The sequence below is a fragment of the Leopardus geoffroyi genome, chromosome E1, assembly GCF_018350155.1.
Source record: "Leopardus geoffroyi isolate Oge1 chromosome E1, O.geoffroyi_Oge1_pat1.0, whole genome shotgun sequence".
Classification (NCBI taxonomy): domain Eukaryota; kingdom Metazoa; phylum Chordata; class Mammalia; order Carnivora; family Felidae; genus Leopardus; species Leopardus geoffroyi.
Window position 1 is genome coordinate 28,290,427 of NC_059330.1, and position 27,188 is coordinate 28,317,614.

At 38.2% G+C, this 27,188-nt stretch overlaps 1 protein-coding gene across 1 annotated transcript in view; it reads left to right on the plus strand.

The window, feature by feature from the left end:
• The first annotated feature begins 1,033 nt into the window (after positions 1 to 1,033).
• Positions 1,034 to 27,188, plus strand: part of HSF5 (heat shock transcription factor 5) — a 36,706-nt gene continuing 10,551 nt past the window's right edge. The window contains exons 1-5 of the mRNA XM_045488233.1: positions 1,034 to 1,745; positions 7,334 to 7,708; positions 19,581 to 19,678; positions 22,504 to 23,025; positions 25,317 to 25,494. Coding sequence (XP_045344189.1) covers positions 1,109 to 1,745; positions 7,334 to 7,708; positions 19,581 to 19,678; positions 22,504 to 23,025; positions 25,317 to 25,494 — 1,810 coding nt within the window. The 5' untranslated portion in view covers positions 1,034 to 1,108. The remainder of the gene's footprint in view (positions 1,746 to 7,333; positions 7,709 to 19,580; positions 19,679 to 22,503; positions 23,026 to 25,316; positions 25,495 to 27,188) is intronic.

The window sequence follows — 27,188 nt, forward strand, 5'->3', positions numbered from 1 at the left end:
TGTTTATTTACTTTTGAGAGAAAGAGATTGCAAGCTGGGGAGGGGCAGAGAGAGAGAAAGAGAGGGAGAGAGAGAGAGGCAGAGGATCCCGAGAAGCAGGCTCCACATTGTCAGCGCAGAGCCCACTGCTGGGCTCCAGCTCACAAAGTGTTGAGTGAGATCATGACCTGAACCAAAATCAGAAGCTTAACTTCCTGAGTCACCCAGGTGCTCCAAATGGACCTTTCTATCAGCATAGCTCTCACCATATTCTTATCTATTGATAGAAGGATTTATCATTATGGCTACCGTAGAATTCTACCCCATCTCATGTCAGGTTTCTCTTCAATGTCTAAAATAGCATCAGCTGGTTGACCAGGTACAGAGGATTGTAATTATATTCTGATTCCCTCCTCATTGCCACCTCAGTTCTCATCCCACCTTGAATAAACCTGTCCTGAGCAAAATATTGACGTAAAAGAGTATATCTAGAAACATAAAATGCTACTCTTTAAAAGATCACTTTGTTTACTCAGGATACCATACCCCCATCACCATTCTTATTTTGGGAAGACAAGCAATTAAACTGTTCGTTTATACTTAGTTTATGGCTACTCAGATTATAGAGTTAGACCCTTTGTTCTCAAGAATGGCTGACTTTGAATTGGCAAGTGCACAGTTTCCGAATTCTAAAACCTCACACGCTGGTTGCGGTGATCAGCATGAATCTTGGTATTCCACCATGGATAATCAGGTTTATTTATTTTCAGGACTTAATAGTACCTGGTGGGCTGCAACACCACGGAGTCTGGCGGTTTGGGGACGTGGCCGAGGAAACCTGCCTTGCTGCCGCCGCGCCCCACGCTGCTGCAAGGGTCGGGCGACGCGGAGTCCAGGGGGAGGGTTGGCTCGCGCCACGTCCGGCCGCGCGGTGGGAACTCGAGGCCCCATTGGCCGCGTTGGAAGGCGCGGCAGAGGCTCGTGCGCCAACGGTCCCGGGGTACGCGGCGGGCCTGGCGCAGGCAGGAGGGGGCAGGGCGCAGCGAAGGCCGGGCAAGGGGGAGGGGATCGAGAACGGGGTGGAAGAGCCAGGCTCTGCGGGGCGAGGCCCAGTGCCCGGGCGGGGGCGATGGAGGAGGCGCTGCTCTCCACCCCCATCAACCCCAACAACTTCCCCGCCAAGCTGTGGCGGTTGGTGAACAGTCCCCGGTACCGCTCGATCCGCTGGGACGGCCGTGGCGAGGGGCTGCTCATCGACCAGCCGCTCTTCGAGGCCGAGCTGCTCAGCCCGCCCGGGGCGGGGGCCGGGGGCGGTGGCGGTGGCGGCGGTGGCGGCGGTGGCGGCAGCGGCGGTGTGGGGGGCAACGGGGCCGAGCCCGAGCTCTTCAAAACCACCAACTTCACCAGCTTCATCCGCCAGCTCAACCTCTACGGCTTCCGCAAGGTGGTGCTGGGCGGGCCGGGCGCGACGGGGCCCGGGCCGGGGCCGGGGGGCGGCGGACCGGCGGGCGACGGTCCGCTCCACCACTTCCACAGCCCACACTTCCGCCGCGACCAGCCACAGCTGCTGGTGCACCTCAAGAGGCTCACCAGCGCCAACAAGGCCAAGCTGGCCGCCGGCCTGGAGGTGCCCTGCCGGCCGCCCAACCGCTTCCAGAGGCTCCTCATTACGTCGGCCTCCGCCTCGGCCTCGGCCTCGGCCTCCACCTCCCCGCTGCAGCACCAAGAGCCGCCGCCACCCGCGGGGCCCCGGCCCGAGCCGCATGGTGAGTCCATGACCACTACCAGGCACATGGGGCGACGGGGAGCAACCGCCGCTTCCGAGGGCATTTCACACATCCTCAGGTGCGAAGGTGATCCACTTTCTGCTGGGCTTCCCGAGAAATAGGTCACGTCGCCCCCACCGTTTCCCACGACCGCCAGCACCCCCTTTCCGCCGGTGTGTCCCCTGGACGGACTTGGCATTTTTAGTCCGTTCTGGTTAATTGTCCACTGGCAGCCAAAGGGACCTCTGCTGTAGTCTTTCTGCTGTACCTGGCCTCTCTTGAACTCCAATCCCCCGTAGCCATCTACCTTCTTGAGACTCTTCCCTTCCCTTCTCCAACATCTAGAATAAGTAGCCCTTTGTTGAAGCACTAGGTCAGGAAGAAACACCGGAGGGTCTCCTTTGCTCTAATGGGAAGCAAAACAGTTACTGTAGAGCGTGAGGATATGATGGCCAAGGTGGGAAGGAACAAAGTCAGCCAGGAAAACGTAGAACATTTATACCGACCGAAGGGAACCACGGTACCTTGAGTGGAAGTTTGCCCTTGAAGAGACATGCCATCTTCTACCCATTGACACATCTAAGAAGTCTGAAGAGATGTTCTGACAATAATCATATTTTAGGTTCCAAGTAATATATAGAAAGGTAAACATTGTGTATCTTAAGGGCAAATATATAATAATATATTAATTCTTCATAAGATACTGTTCCTGCATAGAACGAATTGGCCAAACGTTTCTTTCATCATAGCTAATTAGAGCTGATCTTTACTTGAGGTGTTATGGTTAGACAAACAGAAGGCAAAATGGTTTTCTTTACTGTCAAGTTGTAGTTAAAAGGAATTTTAGGAAGTTCACATTTATGTCTTTGAATCTTTCACTATTGGCTACAACCTTTCAGTCATGAAAAAACTTTGTATAAATATATTTACTAAAAACTCAAAAATTCTTTCTGATAGAAAATTATCTTGTAAACTTGGCTTCAGATGCTCTTCCCCCTCTTCCAGGAAGGTGAGGGTGGCAAATATTCCTTTTCTCTGTTTAAAGAGTCCATGATATGAGGCAGTATTTCAAAACAGCAACTGGATATAACAGTGAGAATTCATTCTTGTCTTCAACAGAAACATTTTCACCATGTTAATTTGGATCTAACATAAATATGTAAGGATTATTTTTTAGTTATGGGAAGCTAAAAATACACAAATAAAAGTAACACTTTGTTTGATTTAACCTAGGCCCAGGGTTATGAATGAGGCAGCATTTTGTTCATTTGGAATTTAGAAGATAAGAGATTAGCTTGTGTGTGGAGTTTAGAAGATAAGGGATTAGGTTAGAGTTCTAGTAACAAGTTGGAAAAATAGCAGTGGCAAGGGAATGTTCTAAAGGAGTTCTAAAGGAATATTAAGCCACTTCCATGTGATGGCCATTGATTTTGGTGGGGAATTGCATGGGGAAAGGCACTGGAGACAATACCCTGGCATGCATTTGACAGAATCTCTGACGTGGGTATTTTTTAGGTTGTGTATCTGGTGGGTGTAAGGAGAAAAGACTGGAAAGTGTGTTCTTGGGAGTAATAGGGTAACTACTTCAGGCAAAGAAACATACAAATGTGCATACATAAAAACCAAGTCTTGCTCACTTTTTTCACTTCTCTTTTTCTCCTGACGTATCCTAAACCCAGTTGTATTCTAAGAATAGAGTCCATTTTAATGAAAGAAGTACAGGGGCTGCCGATGGTCAGATTTTCTTATAGTTGAACTCATATATATATATATATATATATATATATATATATATATGTACATATATATGTATATATATAGTTATAGAAATTCAATGTGTGTGTGTGTATATATATATATACAGAGTTTATATATATAATATATATATATAAAGAGTTTATATATAATATATATATAAAGAGTTTATATATATATATATACACACACACATTGAACTTCTATAACTGTATAGATGAACTTTATTTTTTTTAATTTTTTTTTATTTATTTTTTTTAACGTTTTTATTTACTTTTTGAGACAGAGAGAGACAGAGCATGAATGGGGGAGGGTCAGAGAGAGAGAGAGACACAGAATCTGAAACAGGCTCCAGGCTCTGAGCTGTCAGCACAGAGCCCGACGCGGGGCTCGAATTCACGGACCGTGAGATCATGACCTGAGCCGAAGTTGGCCGCTTAACTGACTGAGCCACCCAGGCGCCCCTAGATGAACTTTAGTTCAGTTGGTCAGCATTTTAAAAATTATTTGTTGAATAACATGAATTTAATTCATAATTTTGCAGTGTAGATATTACATCAATCCACATATACCTAGATTATTGTAGTTTTCACACATTTCCTATTTTTTACCATTCTGCCTGTTGGTATGTGCAGAAGGTATGTCAGTTGTGTATTGTCTACACGATAGGCTTGGTTCACTAGGGAATTGTGTTTCTGATGTGGGTGGAATGTAATTCTAAGTTCAAGAATACTGGGCCAACTTCGTTCGCTTTAATTCTGTGTTCTAAGCCCTTGGCTCTTCTGTTTCTCTTCACCTAGTTTTTATTCTGCTTGACCATTTCTTTAGTTATATGTCTGACTGTACTGCTACTTCTTAGTCTCCTCTTTGTTTTCTGTGTTATACTTCAGCTTATGGTTTGAATACTTATGTCATTTTTTTTTTTTTTTTTTTTTTTTTTTTTTTTTTTTTTTTTTTTTTACAATAGCATCCTCTGTTCTAGTACCTTTTTATCTAGATCCATTGAAACAGTTGTCTTGTTCACCTTTCAGGAATGTCCTTGATAAGAAATGTGAAAATCACATGTTTTTCCCTTTTTTTTTTCTTTTGCTCCACTTTGTTGTTTTGTTTTTAGTGGCAATTTATTTTACAATATTTGTTAAAACTTTCTAAACTAAGTAACAAGTCTGAATAATAGTAGATAATCTGTTTTGGCCTGGGGATATCAAGCTCTCAAGAGGCAGACTTTTTTCCTGGGAATTGATTAGTTCAGAGCCATTTATATAAAAAGGAATAAGACCTTTATGAACAGAAATGCATCCTGCCTTACATTTCTAAAATTCTGGATTTAAACTTTGTCAAATATATCTTGCAGATGTTCTGAAAACATACAGACGATATTCTGTGAAGTTAGTCAGAATAGAGCCCTATGAGGTAACCCTTAACAATAAATAAGAGCTGAATGTGTTTTAGTTCTTTATTTTTAAAAAACAAATGTAAAAGAATGCCCTTCTAATCCTATCAGTCTTCATATGCATCTAAAAACATCTAAAAGTATATGAATGTTTGGCCATCACTTTATCATGATAGAAGTAGATTTTATATTTTGATAAATCAAGGTAAAGAATTCTTTAATTAGCTGTTTAAGTTACTGACAATCTGAAAATTCATCAATATCTTAACCCTAAAGAAGGTGGAAGAAGGGTTAGCTATTTCACACTGTAGCGGTATATAGTTTTAGCATGTGAAGCATCCAAGGAAGAATCAAGTGGTGGGTAGTTTTAGATCTCAGAAACACCTGTTGTGAAGAGCAAAAAATGTTTCTTTAGGTCTTAAAGGATTGTTTCTGGTAGTTCAAAGTGTGTATACATATGGAATTGCTAGTCCAGTACCATAAAAACTGTTTTTTTGTACTTTAAAGGAAAAAAAAAGAAAAGTAGTTTTTAAGAGGTATGTATCATTTGAATACATTCAGTCTTCTGAATTAGACTTTTTTTCCCCCATTAGATTTAGACTTCTTGATTTCCAGGTTACTTTAGAATTTGTGTGTGTATATATATATATATGTATGTATTTGTTTTTGTCATTAATGCTTTATTTTTTTAATTTTTATTATTTTTTAAGAGTTTATATTAAGAAAATTGGCTTGAATCAGGCAGTGCCAAACCAGAAGTGGTTAGGAGTGCTCCTAGTGCTCTATTCTTTAGAGGAAACTAAACACCACAGAAATAGAATGAAAGATGTATAACATGTTGAATGGGTTTACAATTAAAATATTTGGAAAAGTAGGTATTTGAGTGCCATCTTTTACCATATAGTTTAATAGAGGAGTAGCACATGAATTAGACGTCCCCTCTGTTTTATAGATTAGTTTAATAGAACAAATTGAAAGGAATTTGTGAACCACATAATTTAACATCCTCCTTGGGAAAATAAAGCTAGCTTTTTTTTTTTTTTTAATTTTTATTTATTTACTTTGAGAGAGAGAGAGAGAGAGAACCACTGGGAGAGGGGCAGAGAAAGAGGGAGAGAGAATCCCATATGGGCTCTGCAGGTTCCATGCTCAGCTCAGAGCCCAATATGGGGCTTGATCCCATAACTGTGAGATCATGACCTGAGCTGAAATCAAGAGTCAGATGCTCAACCAACTGAGCCACCCAGGCACCCCAGGCTAGTTTTGTTTATTGTGTTCAAGAATCACAGTCTGAAAAATAAGTTCAGCCTGCAACATGTATATTTTCTTTTTTCCTCATTATATAGTAATGCCCTTTCTCTCTCTTCATCATCTCCACTTTTGAATTCCTTTCTACCTTACTAGATAGGAGAAAGCAAATATCAGAATCCCTGGGCTTGAGTATATGGATTTTTAACAAACTCTACAGGTGATTTCAGATGTAAATCAATGTTTGAGAGCTGCCGATACCTAGGATATCTAGGAAGGGACTCTACTGGGGATACTCTGAGGAAAAAAAGACTATGGAAAATAAATTTTTTTTTGATCATAGAAAATTTTTTTTTTTAATTTTTTTTTTCAACGTTTATTTATTTTTGGGACAGAGAGAGACAGAGCATGAACGGGGGAGGGGCAGAGAGAGAGGGAGACACAGAATCGGAAACAGGCTCCAGGCTCTGAGCCATCAGCCCAGAGCCCAACGCGGGGCTCGAACTCACAGACCGCGAGATCATGACCTGGCTGAAGTCGGACGCTCAACCGACTGCGCCACCCAGGCGCCCCGATCATAGAAAATTTTTGATTAAGAAAGGAAGAAAAGAACTGAGTCAAAGTTTTCAAAGCCTGACTTTTCTGCAAAGATGAGCTTTAAAAAAAAATTGAAAAGGAGTAAAGAACATTTTCTTTTTGGTTTGTGTTATAGTTCTTATTTGATCCCCACTTATTTCTTTTATGTATATGGTTAAGTGTTTACTTCTGTGCATATTATTAAGGTTTCTCAATGATCTGAAAGACTGAGTGGAATTTCTAAAACTTCTATGAAGTAGCTTATAGATTGGAAAAATCTGGGTTAATCAACTGAGGTTAAAAAGGTAAGATGACTGAATCATCTATAAAAGTCTTTGAACATTGAATTTGATTTAACATTTGATTTAATATTGGAGTTTGGCTACTTTGTCTCTTATTAAGATTGAGAACCAAGCAAAAGTTTATTTGATTATTTTTTTAGCATTGTATGTGTAATCTTGTATTCTGGATTCTGAACTTGTTTTTACCAGAACTAAATTCCTGTTGTGTTAAACATGGCTGAGAATTGAACATATTCATGTTTTGTAACTTTTAGTTTACTACATCCAGTGGTACAATATAAAATTAGTAAACGCGCTCTTCCTCTTTTATGCAGGACCAGTGGCTGTAGGACAATTCCACCGGTCATTCCGGCGAGATAGTTTGTCTCCTTACTCCTACGTATCAACTTCATCCCACAACCATAGTACTTTCCCTCTGAAAGGTTTAGATCGGACCCCGATTCCTCCTAGAACATGGCAGAACTCCCTTGGAATGCATCCAGGACAAGTGGAAACGTCTCCCACTTTTTCAGATAAAGGGGTTCCATTTCCTGTACTGCAGAGGTTTCCGACTGAGGTCACCTATACCCTGCAGCCAAGCGCCACATCTGTACACGTTCAGCAAGGTCCTCAAACAATGGTCAGCTCCTCCCAAAAATACAGTAACTACACACCCTCAGCGCAGTACTCCCAAGCCTACTATCCAACAGGTATGAGAAATTCAAGTTCAGTGGCTTCTCTTAAAGTATTTTATAATGGGCATTTGTATTTCTAAATGCATTTCTGCATTCTTAAAAATAGTATGAATATGCACATAAGAAATGTCAAAGATTTCTCATCAGAACATATTTTTGAGCAATATATAAAATTTCATTGTGTTCTTAAAGATTGTGAACATTTTGTTGGTACAGAAAGATGTATGTTTTTAGTGAAACTTTTTTTTTTCAACGTTTATTTATTTTTGGGACAGAGAGAGACAGAGCATGAACGGGGGAGGGGCAGAGAGAGAGGGAGACACAGAATCGGAAACAGGCTCCAGGCTCTGAGCCATCAGCCCAGAGCCTGACGCGGGGCTCGAACTCACGGACCGCGAGATCGTGACCTGGCTGAAGTCGGACGCTTAACCGACTGCGCCACCCAGGCGCCCCTGTTTTTAGTGAAACTTTTATATCTTCAAAATGGGTCCTAGTAATGAAATTAGGACATAACTACACTGGGACCTTGTTCTGACTCTGCTCTTGTTGCAGTATTTTGTTTCTTTAAAAAACATTTATATACATGTTATAGTTGACCCTTGAACAATGCAGGGCTGGGATGCTGACCCCATGCAGTTGAAAATCTGTGTGTAACTTTTCATCCTCCCAAAACTTAACTACTAGTAACCTATTTTCACTGGAAGCCTTACCTAAGATAACATAAACTGTTGGTTAGCACATTTTTTGTATGTTATGTGTATTATGTACTATATTCTTATAACATAGTAAGTTAGAGAAAAGAAAATGTTAAGAAAATCATAAGAGAAAATACATTTACAATACTGTACTGTATCAAAAATATCCAAAAATACCCACATAGTTCAAACTCATGTTATTCAAGGGTCAACTGTATATATTACATTTTTTAATGTTATAGGTGAGATTACCTCATAATGAAATCATTTTAGCATCTCAGTAATGAAGTTTAATAAAAGAGCATACTTTCTATCTCTTAAAACTAAATTATATTCTTCTAGTAAAAACGTGATGGTGTGGTTTGACAGGGCAGTCCCTGCAGTGTTAATCCCAGCCAACTAAGAACTGCAGAGTAGCAGAGAAGAGAACCTGACAGTGACAGCTGACCTAGAACTCAACCAAGGGTATTGAAGACATACTGTAGATCTCAAGCCACTAATCAGGAATCCTTATGATAGTGACCATGTGTTTAGCTTCTTGGGGTGGGTGGGGAGAGTGTTTTTTTTTTGGGGGGGTACACTTTTGCAAGATAATAGCCTTACCTTTCCATTCAAATGTATTTTCTGTTTTGCAGGAACACCATATAATCGTGGTGTATTTCATCATGTAAAGTGCTGAATGAATACTGAGTGACAAAAGGGGCAATAGACATATGACGAGGGTCAAGGCTTTCAGAAAAGACCAGAGAGAGAAGAAAGAGGGTATTCCTTTGCCCAATGAATTAAGGGTCTAGGAATATTAATTTTCTCAAATATGTAGATCTGGAAGCACCATTTCTGCCAGGCAGGAGGAAATCCAAAGCTAGAATAGGTGAAAAGAATGTAAATTAGGGGAATTAAATAATTTGTTGACTTTTAAAAGTTATAAATCTGTTAACTTCTGTTTGTAACAGTACTCACTATTTTCTAGCTGTATCACCCAACTGTATTCTTTTACTATTGGCCTATTGCATTCTACCTAAATATAGCAGTAAAAGAGATTGCTTGATTTTCCCAAAATATATAATATTTTGATATTAAAATAATAAAACAAGAATTTAAATTAGATTGGGTTTTGTATATTTTTAGAGCTGCTACTGTTTTGGTGGATGGAATTGAGAAGGAAAAGGCAAAGGAAGTATATGGATTAAGGATGACTTAGCACTTTTATTCATTTTGCCTATTAGAAATTTTTTTTAAATGTTTATTTTTGAGAGAGACAGAGCGCCCATGCGTGCACAAGCACGGGAGGGGCAGAGAGAGGGGGACAGAGGGTCTGAAGTGGGCTCTGCGCTGACAGCAGTGAGCCTGATGTGGGGCTCAAACTCACCAACCAAGAGATTATGACCTGAACTGAGAGATCATGACCTGATGTTCCACCGACTTAGCCACCCCAGTGCCCCTTGCCTATTAGAAATTTTAAAAAAGGTTGAAGCCTGGTATTTTTTCATATTTTCAGGTACTTCTTTGAAAAACAAAAAATAGATGACTAAATTCATGTTAGAAGTTTTATATCGTCTAGTGAATAGTATAGTTCAACATTTTAATGAACAGATTAGGCATTACTATCTAAATTATAATTTCAGCTGTGTTCCATGCATGCATACAATACATATGCATATATAGAGAGACAGTCTGTGTCTTCCTTACACTTGTTTTACATTCTGTAGCCCATCAACTGGATAATACCCTTACCTCCCTTCCCTTTACCAGTAAGTGTTTCCTTTCCTAAACTCCCTCCAAACTCCCTTCCTCAAACTACTAAAGGCTCAGAAGCTGTTGGGGAGTTTAAATTTGGAAGGCCTGCAGCAAGAGAAATGTAGAAATGTACTTGGCTTTCCAATTTGGAATTTTGGAGGCATTTTCCTATGGACGTATTAGATATGGTGGTTAGGTTCTATATTACTATTAGTCCTACACTTATGGTACAGGTGGTTATAATCTGGTCTAGGAGCCAAATTAACTTATATGATGTTGTTTCTATGGGAACATGTATTTCAAGTTCCAGACAATCTTCTCAGAAACACCTAGTTCTAAATTTTTTGAGAACCACTTAAGTATCATTTACCAGAAAACACTACAAATAGTTACTATTATTCATTCATTATAGAAATACTGTTTGTTAAATTATTATGATTTAGGATATGTTATTTAAAAAATATTTTATGTTAGCTTGGATGTAAAATTATAAGTTGAAAATTGTCAAATAAAGAAATAAATAGGTGAATAGATTAATTAATTGAAAATTATGTCCAAGAGTTCAAGGTAAGGGCTAGGAAACAGACATTAAAAGAACAGGCAAGTGCTGCTGATGTTTTGATAGTGTACAGTACATGTGAAATAGAATCTTGTGTTATCTGAATTTTTGTTTTGGGAACGTTGAAGTGACTATAAAGTTTCTGAGGTTCTGAAAATAAGTTTCATGATCTCATGATGATACCTACTACATAGACTAGGTCTATGCTATAATGTAATAAGCAAGACTGCTTTGAACATTCTAAAGTACTATATAAATAAAAAGTTGTATTGTTGGGGTGCCTGGGTGGCTCAGTTGGTTGAGCATCAACTCTTGGTTTCAGGTCGGGTCATGATCTCAGAGTTCATGAGATTGAGCCCCGCATCAGGCTCTGTGCTGGCAGGGTGGGGACTGCCTGGGATTCTCTCTCCTTCAGCGTCCCCCACCTCAAAAATACATAAATAAACTTAAAAAAAAAAAAAGGTTGTATTCGTAAGTAAAAGAGACCTACTATGGAAAAGAAAGTGCCATAAAAATACTGTAGAAGTATTTGACTCCTCCAAATTTTAGGTGAAGGAGGCAAAAAGTAGTGAGCAACTTAACCAGTAGTTAATGAGTACCTGTTTATGAAGAGCGTTACAAATGACTTAACCAAAGTTAAATAGAATATCATTCTCAGAGGCAGGATAATGATCATTTTCAAACTCAGCTCTTGAAATAATAATGAAGTAACTAATTTTGGAATAATGGTCACACTTGAATCTTTTTGAAGTGAACTATATGATTTGAAGTTTGGATCAAATTTTAGTAAACAGCAACAGCTGACTTCATTTAAAAATTCTATTGATAATAGAGGCTCCTGGGTTGGCTCAGTTGGTTGAGCATCCACCTTGGGCTCAGGTCATGATTTCTGGGTTTGTGGGTTTGAGCCCCACACCAGGCTCTGTGCTGACAGCTCAGAGCCTGGAGCCTGCTTCAGATTCTGTGTCTTCCTCTGTCTCTGCCCTCCCCCTCTCACACTCTGTCTATGTCTCTGTCTCTCAAGAAAATAAATAAACATTAAAATTTTTTAAAAATTATATTGTTAATAAACTTGAATCTGGTCTTCAAATATTATAGTCAGTAAAGTTTGAATTTTGTAGTACTTTATAAATTAATTTCTTTAGTAAAGCCAAACATTGAGACTAGAACATTGCTGTCCAACTGACTCAGAATGACTCATCTGAATTGTTTCTTACATTTGTCATTCCTCTCTTGAAGTGCTTATTTTCTTTGCCTAGTTGATGACATTTTTTCCACTCTTATCATCGCTTCAAAGACAAAATGTTGTAGATCCAGTATTGATTGACTCTTTTTAGTCTTGTCCTATCTTAGATTCATTTCTTTCTTTTGATATTATTTTCGTAGCATGCTACTGTAATTTAATTTCCTTTTTTAAAAAGTTTTTATTTACTTATTTTGAGAGACAGAGAGAAAAAAAGTGTGAGTGGGAAAGGGGCAGAGAGAGAGGAGAGAGAGAGAGAATGCCAAGCAGGTTCCACACTGAACTGTCAGCAGGGAGCCCAACTTGGGGCTTGAACTCATGAAGTGCAAGATCATAACCTGAGCAGAAGTCAGATGCTTAACCTGCTGAGCCACCCAGGTGCCCCAGTTTCCCTTTTGTATACAAAACTTTTAGACCTTTTTATTTTTTATTTTATATTTTTAATTAAAAAATTTTTTTAATGTTTATTTTTGAGAGAGACAGAAACAGAGCAGAGTTGGGGGAGGGGCAGAAAGGTGTGGGGGAGACACAGAATCCAAAGCAGGCTCCAGGCCCAGAGCTGTCAGCACAAAAAGCCTGACATGGGGCTCGAACTCATGAGCTGTGAGATTATGACCTGAGCCAAAGTTGGACACTTAACCGACAGAGCCACCCAGGTGCCCCATATATTTTTAATTTTTTTTAAGCAAGCTCTACACCCAGTGTGGGGCTTGAACTCATGATCCTGAGATCAAGGGTCATGTATGTGCTTCACCAGAAGCACCAACCAAGCCAGCCAGGTGCCCCTAGATCTTTTTATTGTATTAATTCTCTATATATCTGAACATACATAATAATATTGATTGATTGATTGATTGATTGATTCATTCATTCATTCATTTTTAAGTAGGCTCCACGCTCATCTCAATGTGGGCTTGAACTCATGACACTGAGATCAAGAGTCACATGCTCCACTGACTGAATCAGCCAGGTGCCCCCAAAATATTCATATTTATATAGAGGCCTATATTGAGGAATGTTTTCCTTTAACTAATGTTATAATGCTGAATTGACCCAAAGTCAGTTTTGCATTGTTTTTAAAGTTAAGTTTTAAGCTTAAAGCAGTGATGAGTAATTTGTAGCTGCCCTTCATCTCATTTCTTTTCTTTATTTTTGAGGGAGAGAGGATACAGAATCTGAAGCAGGCTCCAGGCTCTGAGCTGTCAGCACAGAGCCCTATGTGGGGCTCAAACTCACGAACTGGGAGATCATGACCTCATAACCGACTGAGCCACCTAGGCGCCCCAAAAGAATAAAATATTTTAAAAGCTATCTTTCAAAAGACCCTACATATTAACATCTTAAAGGTTAAATACAGTCATGTGTAAGAATATACAACTTCCTCTGCAAGGTGCCTATGATATTTTATTTTTTATTGAAAAAATGAATACCGTATCATTTTTTTTTTATTAAAAAAATTTTTTTTATCAACGTTTATTTATTTTTTTTGGGACAGAGAGAGACAGAGCATGAACAGGGGAGGGGCAGAGAGAGAGGGAGACACAGAATCGGAAACAGGCTCCAGGCTCTGAGCCATCAGCCCAGAGCCTGACGTGGGGCTCGAACTCACGGACCGCGAGATCGTGACCTGGCTGAAGTCGGACGCTTAACCAACTGCGCCACCCAGGCGCCCCTTTGAATTGAATCTTGGGCAAAAAGAATTGATTATTATTGTTTTAAAGTATATTTAAATTCTCAAGAATTTATTTTTTTTATTCTATATAATGTACATAGACAAATATAGAACTGAAGTTATAAGAGCTTTCTAATGCTCTTATTCTTGTGCTCAAGCAGCCTTTATTGTCCGTTTCTTTGAAAAGGTCTGATTTTCCTCTTATGGAAAGAGGAAGTTCTCTTTAGCTGCCAGAAGAAACTAAGCAAAAGCACAATTATATTTGTCTTTCTTTTTATTGAGGTAAAATATAAATAATGTAGAATTTACCATTTTAAACATTTTTAAGTCTACAGTTTTGTGGCATTAAATACAATCACATTGTTGTACTAGCATTATCACCTTCCATCTCCAGGACTTTTTCATCTTCTCCAGCTGAGACTCCATACTGTTAAACACTAATATCATATTCCCTTCTTCCCCTAGCTCCTGGCAACCACCATTCTACTTTCTGTCTATGAACTTGACAACTCTCTGACACTCATATAAGAAGAATCATACAGTGGTGCCTGGGTGGCTCAGTCAGTTGAGCATCTGACTCTTGATTTCAGCTCATGTCATGATCCCAGGGTAATGGGATCGATCCCCACGTCTGGCTCCACATTCAGCGTGGAGAGACTTTTAAGATTCTCTCTCTTCCTCTGCCCCTCTCCCCCAATTTTGCACTCTCCCCTCCCTAAAAAAGAAAAATAATTAAAAAAAAAAAAGAATCATACAATATTTGCCCTTTTGAGATTGGCTTACTTCACTAAGCATACTGTTTTCAAGATTCATCGATATTTTTATATGGGCCAAAATTTCCTAATTTAAAAAAAATTTTTTAATGTTTACTTATTTTTGAGAGAGAGAGAGAGACAGAGTATGAGCAGGTGCAGGGGAGGGGCAGAGAGAGAGGGAGAGACACAGAACTCGAAGTGGGCTCCAGGCTCCTTGCTGGACTGAGCCACCCAGGCATCCCTAAAATTTCCTGATTTTTTAATGCTGAATAATTTTCCATTGTATGTATATACCACATTTTGTTTATCCATTCATCTGTTGGTAGACATTGGGTTGCTTCCACTTTTTGGCTATTGTGAACAATACTGCTGTGATTATGGGTGCACAAATATTAGTTTGAGTGCCTGCTTTCACTTTTTTGGGGTATATTCCCAGAAGACCTTTACCTTACTACAAATGAGTAAGTGTTGGGGTTCTAGATATATAGTAACTTATCTTGAAACTAAATTTACTATTAGGATGTTTTTCCTGCTGAGCATTTATATTGAGAATTTTCTCACTGCTAACACTGCTATTCTGGAGTAGATTCAAGTCCAAAACATTTTAATTATATATTTGAATAACCTCCATAGGATAAACAAGTATGAACTTGTTTTCCTTACCTGTAGTAGGAGTGAAAATTTTTACTTTTGGATAATTTTTAGTAATCCTGCATTTTTCTAATTACCAGAATTCTTTTAAAAATGTCATTAACTATTATATTTATATCTGAAATAGAATTCTTTTTTTTTTAAGTTTTAATATTTATTTTGGGAGAGAGAGAGAGAGAGAGAGAGAGAGAGAGAGAGAGAGAATCCCAAGTAGGCTCTGCATTGGAAGTAAGGAACCCGACATGGGGCTCAATCTCATGAACCATGAGATAGTGAGTGGGAAGCTTAACCAACTGAGCCACCCAGGCGCCCCTGAAATAGAATTCTGTCCATTATTTCCAGTTTTATATTCTACATGCAATTTAATACCTTAAGTGAACAATGCCTTCAGGAAGATAGTGGAAGTTCTTTATGCAGATGAATGTACCTTAGGACATAGTGATAAATTTAGTTTTATAAATGTCAGTGCTTTCACAATGCTTTCATAATACACACTAGGTTAATTTTTCATGTACTAAGCAACAGTTGCTGTTCTATAGCTAAGTTTTTCATATTCTGTAAGCTAACTAGTATCTTACTTTGTTCTATTTTGTTGATTATACAAAATGGGATTGCACTGGTAAGGAAATAGCCATTGAGGAATCTTTTTGGATTATCTATTCATGTTCCCCTTTTCTTCATGCAGGTAACTTTCTACTTTCCATTTGTTACTGGACACTTAAAAGGATAGTATCCATTTTGCTGTTTCCTTAGATAATAAATCAGCTATCAACTATATATTAATATATTCTCTATTGTTTATTTTACTTTGTTTATCCAATAAATTTTACTATTATTATTTTTAATGTTTATTCATTTTTGAGAGAGAGACACAGAGTGTGAGTGGGGAGGGGCAGAGAGAGAGGGAGACACAGAACTCGAAGCAGGCTCCAGGCTCTGAGCTGTCTGCTCAGATGTGGGGCTTGAACTCATGAACTATGAGATCATTACTTGAGCCGAAGTTGGACACTCAACCAACTGAGCCACCCAGGTGCTCCTTATTATTTTATTTTTAATGTTTTTAATTTTGAGAGGGAGAGCATGTGTGCATTCGGGGGAAGGACAGAGAGACAGGGAGACAGAGGATCTGAAGCAGGCTCTGTGCTGACAGCAGACAGCCTGAGAAGGGGCTTGAACTCACAAACCAGAGATCAGGACCTGAGCTGAAGTCGGACACTTAACTGACTCAGCCACCCAGGAGCCCCCAAGAGATTTATTTTAATGTACACTTTAACAACTATTCAAAATATGTAAGCAATGGAATCAGAGCAGTATTAGCAAAGTAAACCTAATACCTTTTGTTGTTTTATTTGTAATGAAAACACTATTTTATGGTACCCTGAAGGGTAAATACTGCAGCTCCTGACTGAGGGTTTTCCTGCCACTAGGGGGCTAGGTTTTCCTTAGCCGTTAAAACTCTAGAAAAAAGTCCCAGTTTTTTTTCAGAGTTTTGGCAAACCCTACAGATGCTTCCTTGGTGTTTTCCTTTTGGATTTAAGTTATTTCCCAGGATGTTTGAAAGCATAAATATCCTGGGAAATCAAATTCAAATCCATAACATTGAAATTATATGCTTGAATAATCTTCAAAGGTTAAAGTGTAAGAACCTGTTTGCCTAACCTATATTGGAAGTGATAAGAATATGAATTTTATATGGCCATCTTAGTCATGTCTGGCTTTTTAAATCACTGGAACTGTTAAAATGATGTAATTCAGAAAACATCAACCCTTACATGTGTACTGGAACTAGAATTCTGTCCATTATTTCAGGTTTTTCCTTCCATGTGCAAGATTTAATGGCTTAAACTGCATATGATATTAGAAAATATTTATTTTTAGCATACCTTTATGAACTTCTGACATTTAAATTTTTTTTTCATGTTTATTATTTTGAGGGGGAGGAAGGGCAGAGAGAGAGGGAGACACAGAAACCAAAACAGGCTCCAGGCTCTGAGCTGTCAGCACAGAGCCCTACATGGAGCTTGAACTCATGGACTGTGAGATCATGTCCTGAGCCGAGGTTGAACACTTAACCAACTGAGCCACCCAGGTACCCCCAAACTTCTGACATTTTAAAAATCAGTAGTCAATAATAGATAAGTTGGGAAACGTTGCAATGAATTTTTATAACACTTAGGCTGATTTACTTTTAAAGATTATAGAATAAGTTTTTTTAAGTAATTTTGTTAGCATATACAAAATATGAAAAATGTGGACGTAAAAGTAGAAAGCTGCCATCTTATAACAAAGACAAAAATATTCATCAAATGGAGTTCTAGTAAAATTAAAGTGTTACATTTTAGGAAGAAGATTTGGGAAGTATTGTGGTACACTAAAGAGCATGTGGGGGCACCTGGGTGGCTCAGTTGGTTAAGAGTCCAACTCTTCATTTTGGCTCAGGTCTTGATCTCATGGTTGTGGGACTGGTGCTGGGTGTGGAGCCTGCTTGGGATTCTCTCTCTCTACCTCTCCCTCTGCCCCTCCCCTGCTCTCACACTCTCTCTCTCAAAAAAAAAAAAAAAAAAAAGGAAAAAAAGCTTGGGCTTTGGAGTTTGATGCTGACCCTGTCAATATCAGCTTTGTGACTTTCAGCAAATTATTTAACATCTCTGAGCTTTAGTTTCCTTATTTTTGTAAAGTAATGTTAATACCTCATTCAATTGTTGTTTGGATTAAATGAAGCAATACATGTAAAGCACCTACTACTGTGCCTGGAACATAGTAGGTGCTCAATAAATGTCATCCTCTGTTTAATCCAAAGGTGTGATGTGTTATAACTGATTCTCATTCATTCTGGAGAGTCTCTCTCTGGAAAAGAGGAAACTCAACCTATTATTAAGACTGCATCTGCCTGGGTGGCTCAGTCGGTTGAGCGTCCAGCTTCAGCTCAGGTCATGATCTCGTGGTCCATGAGTTTGAGGCCTGCGTCGGGCTCTGGGCTGATGGCTCAGAGCCTGGAGCCTGGTTCCAATTCTGTGTCTCCCTGTCTCTCTGCCCCTCCCCCGTTCACGCTCTGTCTCTCTCTGTCTCAAAAATAAATAAATGTTAAAAAAAAAAAAAAAAAAGACTGCATCTGTGGGGCACCTGGGTGGCTCAGTTGGTTAAGCGTCCAACTTCAGCTCAGGTCATGATCTCACGGTTCATGGGTTTGAACCCCATATCGGGGTCTGTGCTGACATCTCAGAGCCTGGAGCCTGCTTCAGGTTCTGTGTCCCCCTCTCTCTCTGTCCCTCCCTCACTCACACTCTGTCTCTCTCTCAAAAATAAATAAACATTAAAAAAAAAAAAAAAAAAAGACTGCATCTGTAAGTGTAACTATCCCAATACCAAGAGTTCAATCTTTTTATGGTATCCTAACTGTAAAGAGAAAACTAGGAAAACCTACTTTTTTAGTTAAAATAATGGCATTAGCTATTTATTTTTTGATTGCTTACTGTATTCCAGTACTATTCTAAGTGCTTTATGCCTATTAGCTCATTCATTCCTCACAAGAAACATACTAGGGTATGTACTATTATTACCCCCATTTTAATAAGATGCAGAAACTGAGGCCCAAAGAGATTAACCTTGCTCAAGTTTATGTAGCAATTAAGATTTTGGTCTTGGATCCAAATTCTTAGTAATTTCTTTAAGTGGTTAAAACATTTTTGCCTGGATTTTACTGGATGCGTTATATAATGGTAAGAACATTTGGACAGTATTTCACTTATTTTATCCTTAAAATCACACCCTCCTCCAAATGTTTGTTACTATTAAAATATTTGAAACAATTATTTTGGAATTCCAAACATGTTCTGATATTTTCAGTAAAATGAAATTTTTTTTAATGTTTATTTTTGAGAGAGACAGAAACAGAGCTTGAATGGGGGAGGGGCAGAGAGTGAGGGAGACAGAATCCGAAGCATGTTCCAGGCTCCGAGCTGTCAGCACAGAGCCCGATGCAGGGCTCGAATCCACGGACGGTGAGATCATGACCTGAGCCAAAGTCGGATGCCCAACCAACTGAGCCACCCAGACACCCCTTAAGTAGAATGAAATTACATTCAATAAGAATAAATATTTGGTTAGAAAGGTGACAAAATGTTTAGGTGCCAGAGAAATCATTTAGAAAAGTAGACATGACGCTTTAAAATGACTTAAAAAAATTTTTTTTAAGTTTGTTTATTTTAAGAGAGTGAGTACAAGCAGGGGAGGGTCAGAGAGAAGGAGAGACAGAATCCCAAGCAGGCCCTGCATCATCAGCAGCAAGCCTGATGCTGGGCTTGAACTCATGAACCATGAGATCATGACCTGAGCCAAGATTAAGAGTCAGACGTTTAACCGCACCACCCAGGTGCCCCTAAAATGGCTTTTTAAATTGGTTAATTACCATGTTGTTTTCAACAAATAATAGCACCTGATTGTACTAAATCTAATTTTATTGCATCCCCAAAGGAAAACCTTTGGAATTTTTCTTTCCAAGTTGAAAGGGGAGTGCTTTAAACGCTACACAGGTTAACTTGGTTGATGCCTCTTCTCTGTTTGAATTTGTCCCAGCTGTACTACAGTGCTGCTCTCCTTCTACCCACATGGACGCTCTAAGTAGTTGTGTGACTCCCACTGCCTCTTCCTATGCACACTGCAACTACTTCCAGGTAATATTCTTGGAACAATGGACACACTCTGTACTTCACGTGTAATACGATTGACCTTGCACAGTTTTAAAGTGTAATTTTATCTGAACGAGTAGCCAGAGGTAAGCTGTGGATTATGGCTTCAGTTTTCTCAATTCTAAAAAAAGGGAGTTGATATGAATGGTGTCTGAGGATTCTTCTAGGCCTGCACTGTCCAAAACAGTAGGCACTAGCTTCATCTGGCTGTTTAAATTTAAATTAATTAAAACTAAATAAAATCTAAAATTCATTTCTAGTGCTCAAAGTCTCATGGCCAGTGGCTACCAAATTGTACAGCAGAGATAGCATTTTCATCATTGCTGAAAATTAGTTTGAACATTGCTGTTCTAGGCTCTTCTATGGTAAAATGAATACCAGGTAAATTTTAAAAGTGTATGTCACTATTAACAGATTCTTCCAAGATAGTACAGATAATTACTTTTTTTTTTAATGAGAAAGGAAAAATGAAATAAAAAATGAGAAATTTAAGTGGTGGTCCCCTTTTGCCCCCATATTGTACACACTATATTTTAATTATTTTCTGATTATTTATTGTTAAGCAATTGCATTGATTTAAGTGTTTTAGACTGCTATTTCTAGGATAAGGCTAAGTTCCATGCTTTGTCTTTTTATGCTATAATTGCTTAAAGATTGGAATTATGTGTTTGCCTTTGATATCATCCAGTTGAGATAGCTTCTGTGTTAACTGACTGAGCCACCCAGGCGCCCCTATAGCTTCTGTTTTAAATGCTTATTTATTTTTGAGACAGAGAGAGAGAGCGCATGTATGTGTGCACAAGCAGGAGAGGGGCAGAGAGAGAGGGAGACACAGAAACTGAAGCAGGCTCCAGGGACCAAGCTGTCAGTGCAGAGCCTGACATGAGGCTCGATGCGGGGCTTGAACCCACGAACTGTGAGATCATGATCTGAGCTGAAGTCAGATGCTTAACTGACTGAGCCACCCAGGCGTCCCTGAGATAGCTTCTGTTTTTAAGAGAATATCTTACTAGTGGCATTCCAGTATGTAAAGGAGCATTACTTTTTTGTGGGTTTTTTTTTTTTTTTTTGACAAAGCTACGTAGGAAGTCAGATTGTTGTTCAAAGAGTATAGAATCAGATCAAATGGACTTAGTTGGATATTTTTAAAGACAGGTACCATCGGGCATGATAGTCCAGTCTGTTCATCTTCACTAGAGGGACATATCTGTCCCACAAATTGGATGTTTTTGTTTGTGGATCCAGATGCTCTCTCCCTTGGATCATGCTGGAGATTCTCTGACAGTATTTATGTCTTGATTATGTTTATGTTTTAAATAAATTTTTAAAAATATCTTTAAAAGACCTTTTCTTACTACAAAGACAATACATGTTACAGGAAAATAAAGATAGGTAGACATAAAATTTTTTAAATGGAAAAAAGAACGTGTTTTAGGTGTCATTCTGGAATTAAAGGATTTGGTTGGATTGCAGATATTGGTGAGAGTGTGCATGCATGGTCAGGATAGCATAATGGTTAGGAGCAAGAGCTCTTGAGCTAGGCAACCTATGTTTGAAACTTGGATATGTCAGTTATTTCATTGTGACTTTGGGTAAATTACAGAGTTTCTCTGAACTTCAATTTCATCATTTGGAAATGGAGATGATCACATTTTATAGACCTCTTAAGAGGAATACTGTAGGGGCGCCTGGGTGGCGCAGTCGGTTAAGCGTCCGACTTCAGCCAGGTCACGATCTCGCAGTCTGTGAGTTCGAGCCCCGCGTCAGGCTCTGGGCTGATGGCTCAGAGCCTGGAGCCTGTTTCCGATTCTGTGTCTCCCCCTCTCTCTGCCCCTCCCCGTTCATGCTCTGTCTCTCTCTGTCCCAAAAATAAATAAACGTTAAAAAAAAAAAATTAAAAAAAAAAAAAAAAGAGGAATACTGTATATGAAGTACTTTGCATGTGCTTGGCACATAGTAAGAACTCAACAAATGGTGCTATTGGCTACAGTAAAGTGGCTTGATGCTTACACCATTTAAATTTACATTATTTGGCATTAATGTCCTTTGAATAATTGACACAGTCTTTGTAGTGTGTTTGGCAATATCAACCCATTACGTGTTTTATTTCGTTGTTACTCTTTAGTATTTATGTTCATAGCTTGAGATTATTTATCACTAAACATGTAATTGTATGTCTACTTTGTGTAAAGTACTAGGTATAAGAGAATGCATCTTAAAGGTATAAAGGATACATCTAAAAGTGACAGCTATTTGTAATCTATTTTATTATTAAAAATAAACAATCTCAGGAACCAAAGGACATTCGATATTCCATCCATTTTTTCCCAGATCATTTGGAACAGAATATCAGTACCTCCCCCTGAATGTATAGAAGCATTGGTGGAGTTGTGAGCATCCTGTGTTTGAAATTTCACTACTACGTTCTTAAAACAGTATATGATAGATATAAGTGATGTTTTTGTCTGTCAACTTTTATGGAAGAATTTGGTATATAGACATTTTATCAGCAAATAGGTATTGGAGTACTATAGCTTTTTGATTTTGTATACTTTAACCCTGAAAATTATTGGTCCTTTCCAGTATTGAACTTGGCATAGTGGTTGACATCTATTAGTTGCTAAGTAAATGTTAACAATAGAATTGAAGCTACCATTGCTGAAAAGTTGATTGGTGTTCATGTTGTTTCAGTGAGCTTTAGTTAAATTTAATCTGTTTGTTTAACATTTATGAGCCTAAACATTGTTGCTTTCTTCCTTAATCTCATATTCAATTTTCTATCCAAACAGTCCTGTTTTCTCTTTTCCCAGAATCCTCCAATGCAATCCTCCTATCCAGTTGAATTTCTGCCTTCTAATTGGCCTTGCAGTACTACTGATGAAAATAAAAAGACAGAAGTTAACCTAGAGGCTGTTTTTCAGATAGTAGATGAGTTGCATTCCTCCCCTAAATTGGAGATGGTGAAGGTGGAGCCTGTTGAGAATCAGTGCCCAACATCTCAGTCTAACAGAGGCCAGCATATCGTAGCTAATTCAAACAACAGCAATCCATCTTCCACAAGTCAGGCTAGCCAGCTGGAGCCACTTACTCCTGTAGGCTCAGACATTACATCTTTTGTAGTTGGAACAGAACAAGCAATTACCTGCTCTCTACCACAGTCACCTGAGTACATCTATACCATCCACACAGCTCAGCCTGTTGAAAATACTACAATGCAGGAATCTGCAGCCATCCAACAAGCTCATGTCAAACTGAAGGAGCAGCTAAGTCATAATCTATCTCCATCTTCAGTAGTATTTGTGCAAGAAGGGCTACCATTCAGCACACACCAGGTAAGGGGGCAAAGAAAAAATCCTAATAAAGCTCAAAGTACCTAGTGCTTCTTGCTATAAACTGGTCTAGTGGAGAGTTTGTCCACCGTTAATTTGGGTTTAATACTGGTTCATTATGCTTTCCAGAAGGATCATGTCCCAGTGATTCTGCACAAAAAATTCAGAAGTAACCTTAAGCCCCAGACGTGTTCTTACTATGTTATGGTCTGAAGTCAGCCTCTAGAGAGGCAGTCTGAGCATTGTGGTATAAAACTTACTTTCATGTTAAAAGCATCCCTTGAGTTTTGCTTCCTATCTTAATTTGAATGGACAAGGTGTGCCTGGCTGATTCAAATCCACTACTCAGAAAGGATGGTTTATCTGACAGATAGTATCAGGACTTTCCAAGCTATTTGTAGCCTGGGGGTAAAGAGATGGTTAGAAGTCTGTTCATAGTTTCTTACAGCATTATTGAATTCTTATTTCACTTGTGAGCATACTGTGTTTGAATTTCCTTACTAATATCTACATTCTTAAAGCAGAATTCTGACTAGTTTGACAGACATATTCTGAAGGTAGAAGCTAATTCCTTTATTGTTTATGACCAGAAAATGAATAAAGTTGATTCTAAATAAAAGCACATCTAAATTACAGTCACTTTTTGTGAATTAAGTATTTTTCCTACTTTAAATTTTTTTTCTTGATCTTAGCCTGATATATATTTTTAAATTTTTGTTTTTTTTTTCTTTAATGGGACTGAAAATATTGTCACTGTTAGATTCCCAAGATAACTTTTAGATAGTTATGTTTTGTTTTTGTTTTTTAATTAAAAAAATGTTTTTTATTTTATTTGTTTATTTTGTTTTGTTTATTTTGTGTATTTTTGTTTTATTTATGTTTGTTTATTTTTGAGAGAAAGAGAGAGTGCAAGCAGGCGAGGGGCAGAGAGAGGGAGACACAGAATCTGAAGCAGGCTCCAGGCTCTGAGCTGTCAGTGCAGAGCCCAACATGGGGTTCAAACTCAAGGACAGCGAGATCATGACTTGAGCAGAAGTCAGATGCGACTGAGCCACCCAGGCACCTGATAGTTGTTTTTTAATGCATTCTTTTTTAGCTCTAATTTTGGATCCAAAGTCTTAACGTATCTATCAACTCACTGTCCTTTTTGAGTCCAGCTGTGGAAATCCAGTATATCATGTGTTAAAATAATATTATAAATTCAGTAGATCAAAGATAGGCCCATTGTGTTTCAAATGTGTTGTGGAAAGAACATAAAATTTGTCTTTGTTCCTTCATAGTTCACATCCAAAATATTATATTTCATACCTTAAAATTGCATTTATAAAGTTACTTTCTCTTTAAAAAATACATTTGAACAACAGCTGTTAAAAGTTGTGTTTTTAACTTTTAGCTTTATTTCCTTATATAGTTTCATTTAAAAATTTTTTTTAATGTTTATTTTTGAGAGAGACAGAGTGTGAGCTGGGGAGGGGCAGAGAGAGAGAAAAAGACACAGAATCTGAAGAGGCTCCAGGCTTTGAGCCATCAGCACAGAGCCCGATGCGGGGCTCGAACTCACAAGCTGTGAGATCATGACCTGAGCCGAAGTCGGATGCTCAACTGACTGAGCCACCCAGGTGCCCCATATAGTTTTATTTAAAATAAATTCATAAAGAAATAAGAATATTTCAGAAGTTGGTCACCTTTATGAAAGGATTTGACATTCCAAAGAAAACTTAGGAACTCTAAGAAAGAAACTCATATCTCATAAGCAGAACAGATCTAGATTTTGTAGGGGTTGAAGCTTATACAATTTTGAGGGCTTCTCTAAGACAAAGAATACAAAATTAGTAGAATAAAGTGTCCTCAGCTCCACTGACATTATCCAACAGGATTATGCCTATGACCATCTCAATGTTACCAATGGGGGTGGAAATCTGATGGAAGAGATACTAGAATGGAAAAAGATAGTGGTCTTAACCAGTTGTAAATTTGTGTGTGTGTGTGTGAATTGTACCAAAAAAAAAAAAAAAATCAACAAGCTTCATGGTTAATCTTCCTCTGATCATAAGTAAATGTTTTAACTCCATATACATTTCAGTGGTTTGTGTATAGGGAAATAGATATCTTACTAATGAATATTCAGATTAGCTCAACAAAATTAAACGTGGTATCATTCATAAGAATGAAAAGCCTTTACAAACACGTTTGTTGTATCATGTGTCAAGAATAGAACTTCTCTGATAAACTATCTTAACTTTTAGTAGATATTTGAGGGAAATTCATAATAATTAGTGGGTTTAATATTTTAGGTGGATGCCAGTATAAAATGCCAAGCCAATCCACCTGAGAATATCTTGCCTTCAGAACAGATGGGATTCCTCATTTCAGAAATGGGCCCTGCTAGCAAGCCTAGTAAAGACACAGGTCTATCCACTCCAGCCAGATACAGAGAGCGAAGAAGCAACTCGCAGCAAGGAAAGTCCCCTGGTAAGGATTACTGTGCTCAGAATACTAGAATTAGAACCATGGTGTAAAATAAATGTATGAATGACAGTTTTTTTTTCTGAGCCTTCATTTTTTTTATTCATAATTGTATGATACTTATCACATTGCTTTTTTACATAACTGTAATTTTAACTCTATATGTTTTCTTAATTGTCCTTATAAAGTATGTAAAAGTTATTTTCCTAATATTGCATGTAAAAATTTGAGCTTTCGAAGAGCTAGAACATATTAAGTAAAAACACAGGAATTTGGGTTATTTAACTTGGAGAAGGCAAAGATGAAGGGTGATTTAATCACTGCTTCAGATGCCAAAGACTTTGTAATTATTGATGTACTTGTTCTCTTATTAGCAGACTGTAGGATAAGAGGGAATATACTTAAAATTGTAGCAGTAAAGAATTAGATAGTCATTAATAACATTATCCTGAACACATTATGATAATAGTATCAAGAGTGGCTTTTGCAGTGGCATTGTTTTTCCTGTAATTTATAGGAACCCAAAATTAATGATTGTTTTAGGCACATAGAGTTGGTTCTATTGTTTGTAAGGCAATTGGACAAAACCATTTTTTAAGAAAATAGTAACATCTAATAAGACATGTTTCTTTATGTGATTCAAAAACAAGTCATCAGAGTCTTCAATGGCCAGCTTTAATATTCTCAAATTGTATGCATGTCAGAGGCATGCAATCCAGGTAGAATTAATCAGGTCAGACAATCATTTTAGCCATAAAAAATTAAAAAATATTGAGAAATTATTTGAGAATTTCTCCAAAAAGTAAACTAATAGTGATATGATCAAGATCTTGCTCAGACTCATAGGGTTCTTTCTGCAAAACACCTTTTAGGCAAAGAACTATCCTGATCACTACTCTTATTCATTGGACTTAGCTTGTACAGTCACTTTTAGTTGAATATATATGGTCCAATCCATGATAAAAGATTAAGAGATTAAGATTCCTTACCACTGGAGATGTTTAAAACAATGGCATAGACTTTCAAGGTGATTTAGAAAAGGACAGGAACTAATATTTGTGCATACCCATTTTTAATGCCATAACCAAACTTAGTGAAAGTGGTATTGTCATCATTTTGAAGATTGGGAAGTTTAGGCTTGGAGAGGATTAATAACTTGTTCAAGGTCACACATTAACTAATGTAGCTAATATTCTACTCACAATCCCTCTGTTGACTGTGTCCTTACATAAAGGACTGTGTCAAAACATAAAAGTTTTTAAATTTGATGTAGTCCAATTTGTTTTTTGTTTTTGTTTTGTTTTGGATTTTGTTTTGTTTTGTTTTGCTTTTGTTGCTTATGCTTTTGGTGTCATTTCCAAGAGATCATTGCTAAGTCCAATGTCATGAAGTTTTTCCTCTGTGTTTTCTTCTAGGAGTTTTACAGTTTAGGTCTTACATTTAGGTCTTTAATCCATTTTGAGTTACTTTTTGTATATGATGTAAGATAAGGGTCCAACTTCATGCTTTTGCATGTGGATATACAGTTTTCCCAACACCGTTTGTTGAAGAGATGGTCCTTTCCTCATTGAGTGATCTTGGTGTCTTAGTGAAAGATCATCTGATCATATAAGTCAGCATTTGTTTCTGGTTTCTCTAGTCTAGCCCATTGGTCTATTTGTCTCTCTTTATGCTAGTACCATATGATCTGTTTAACCTCT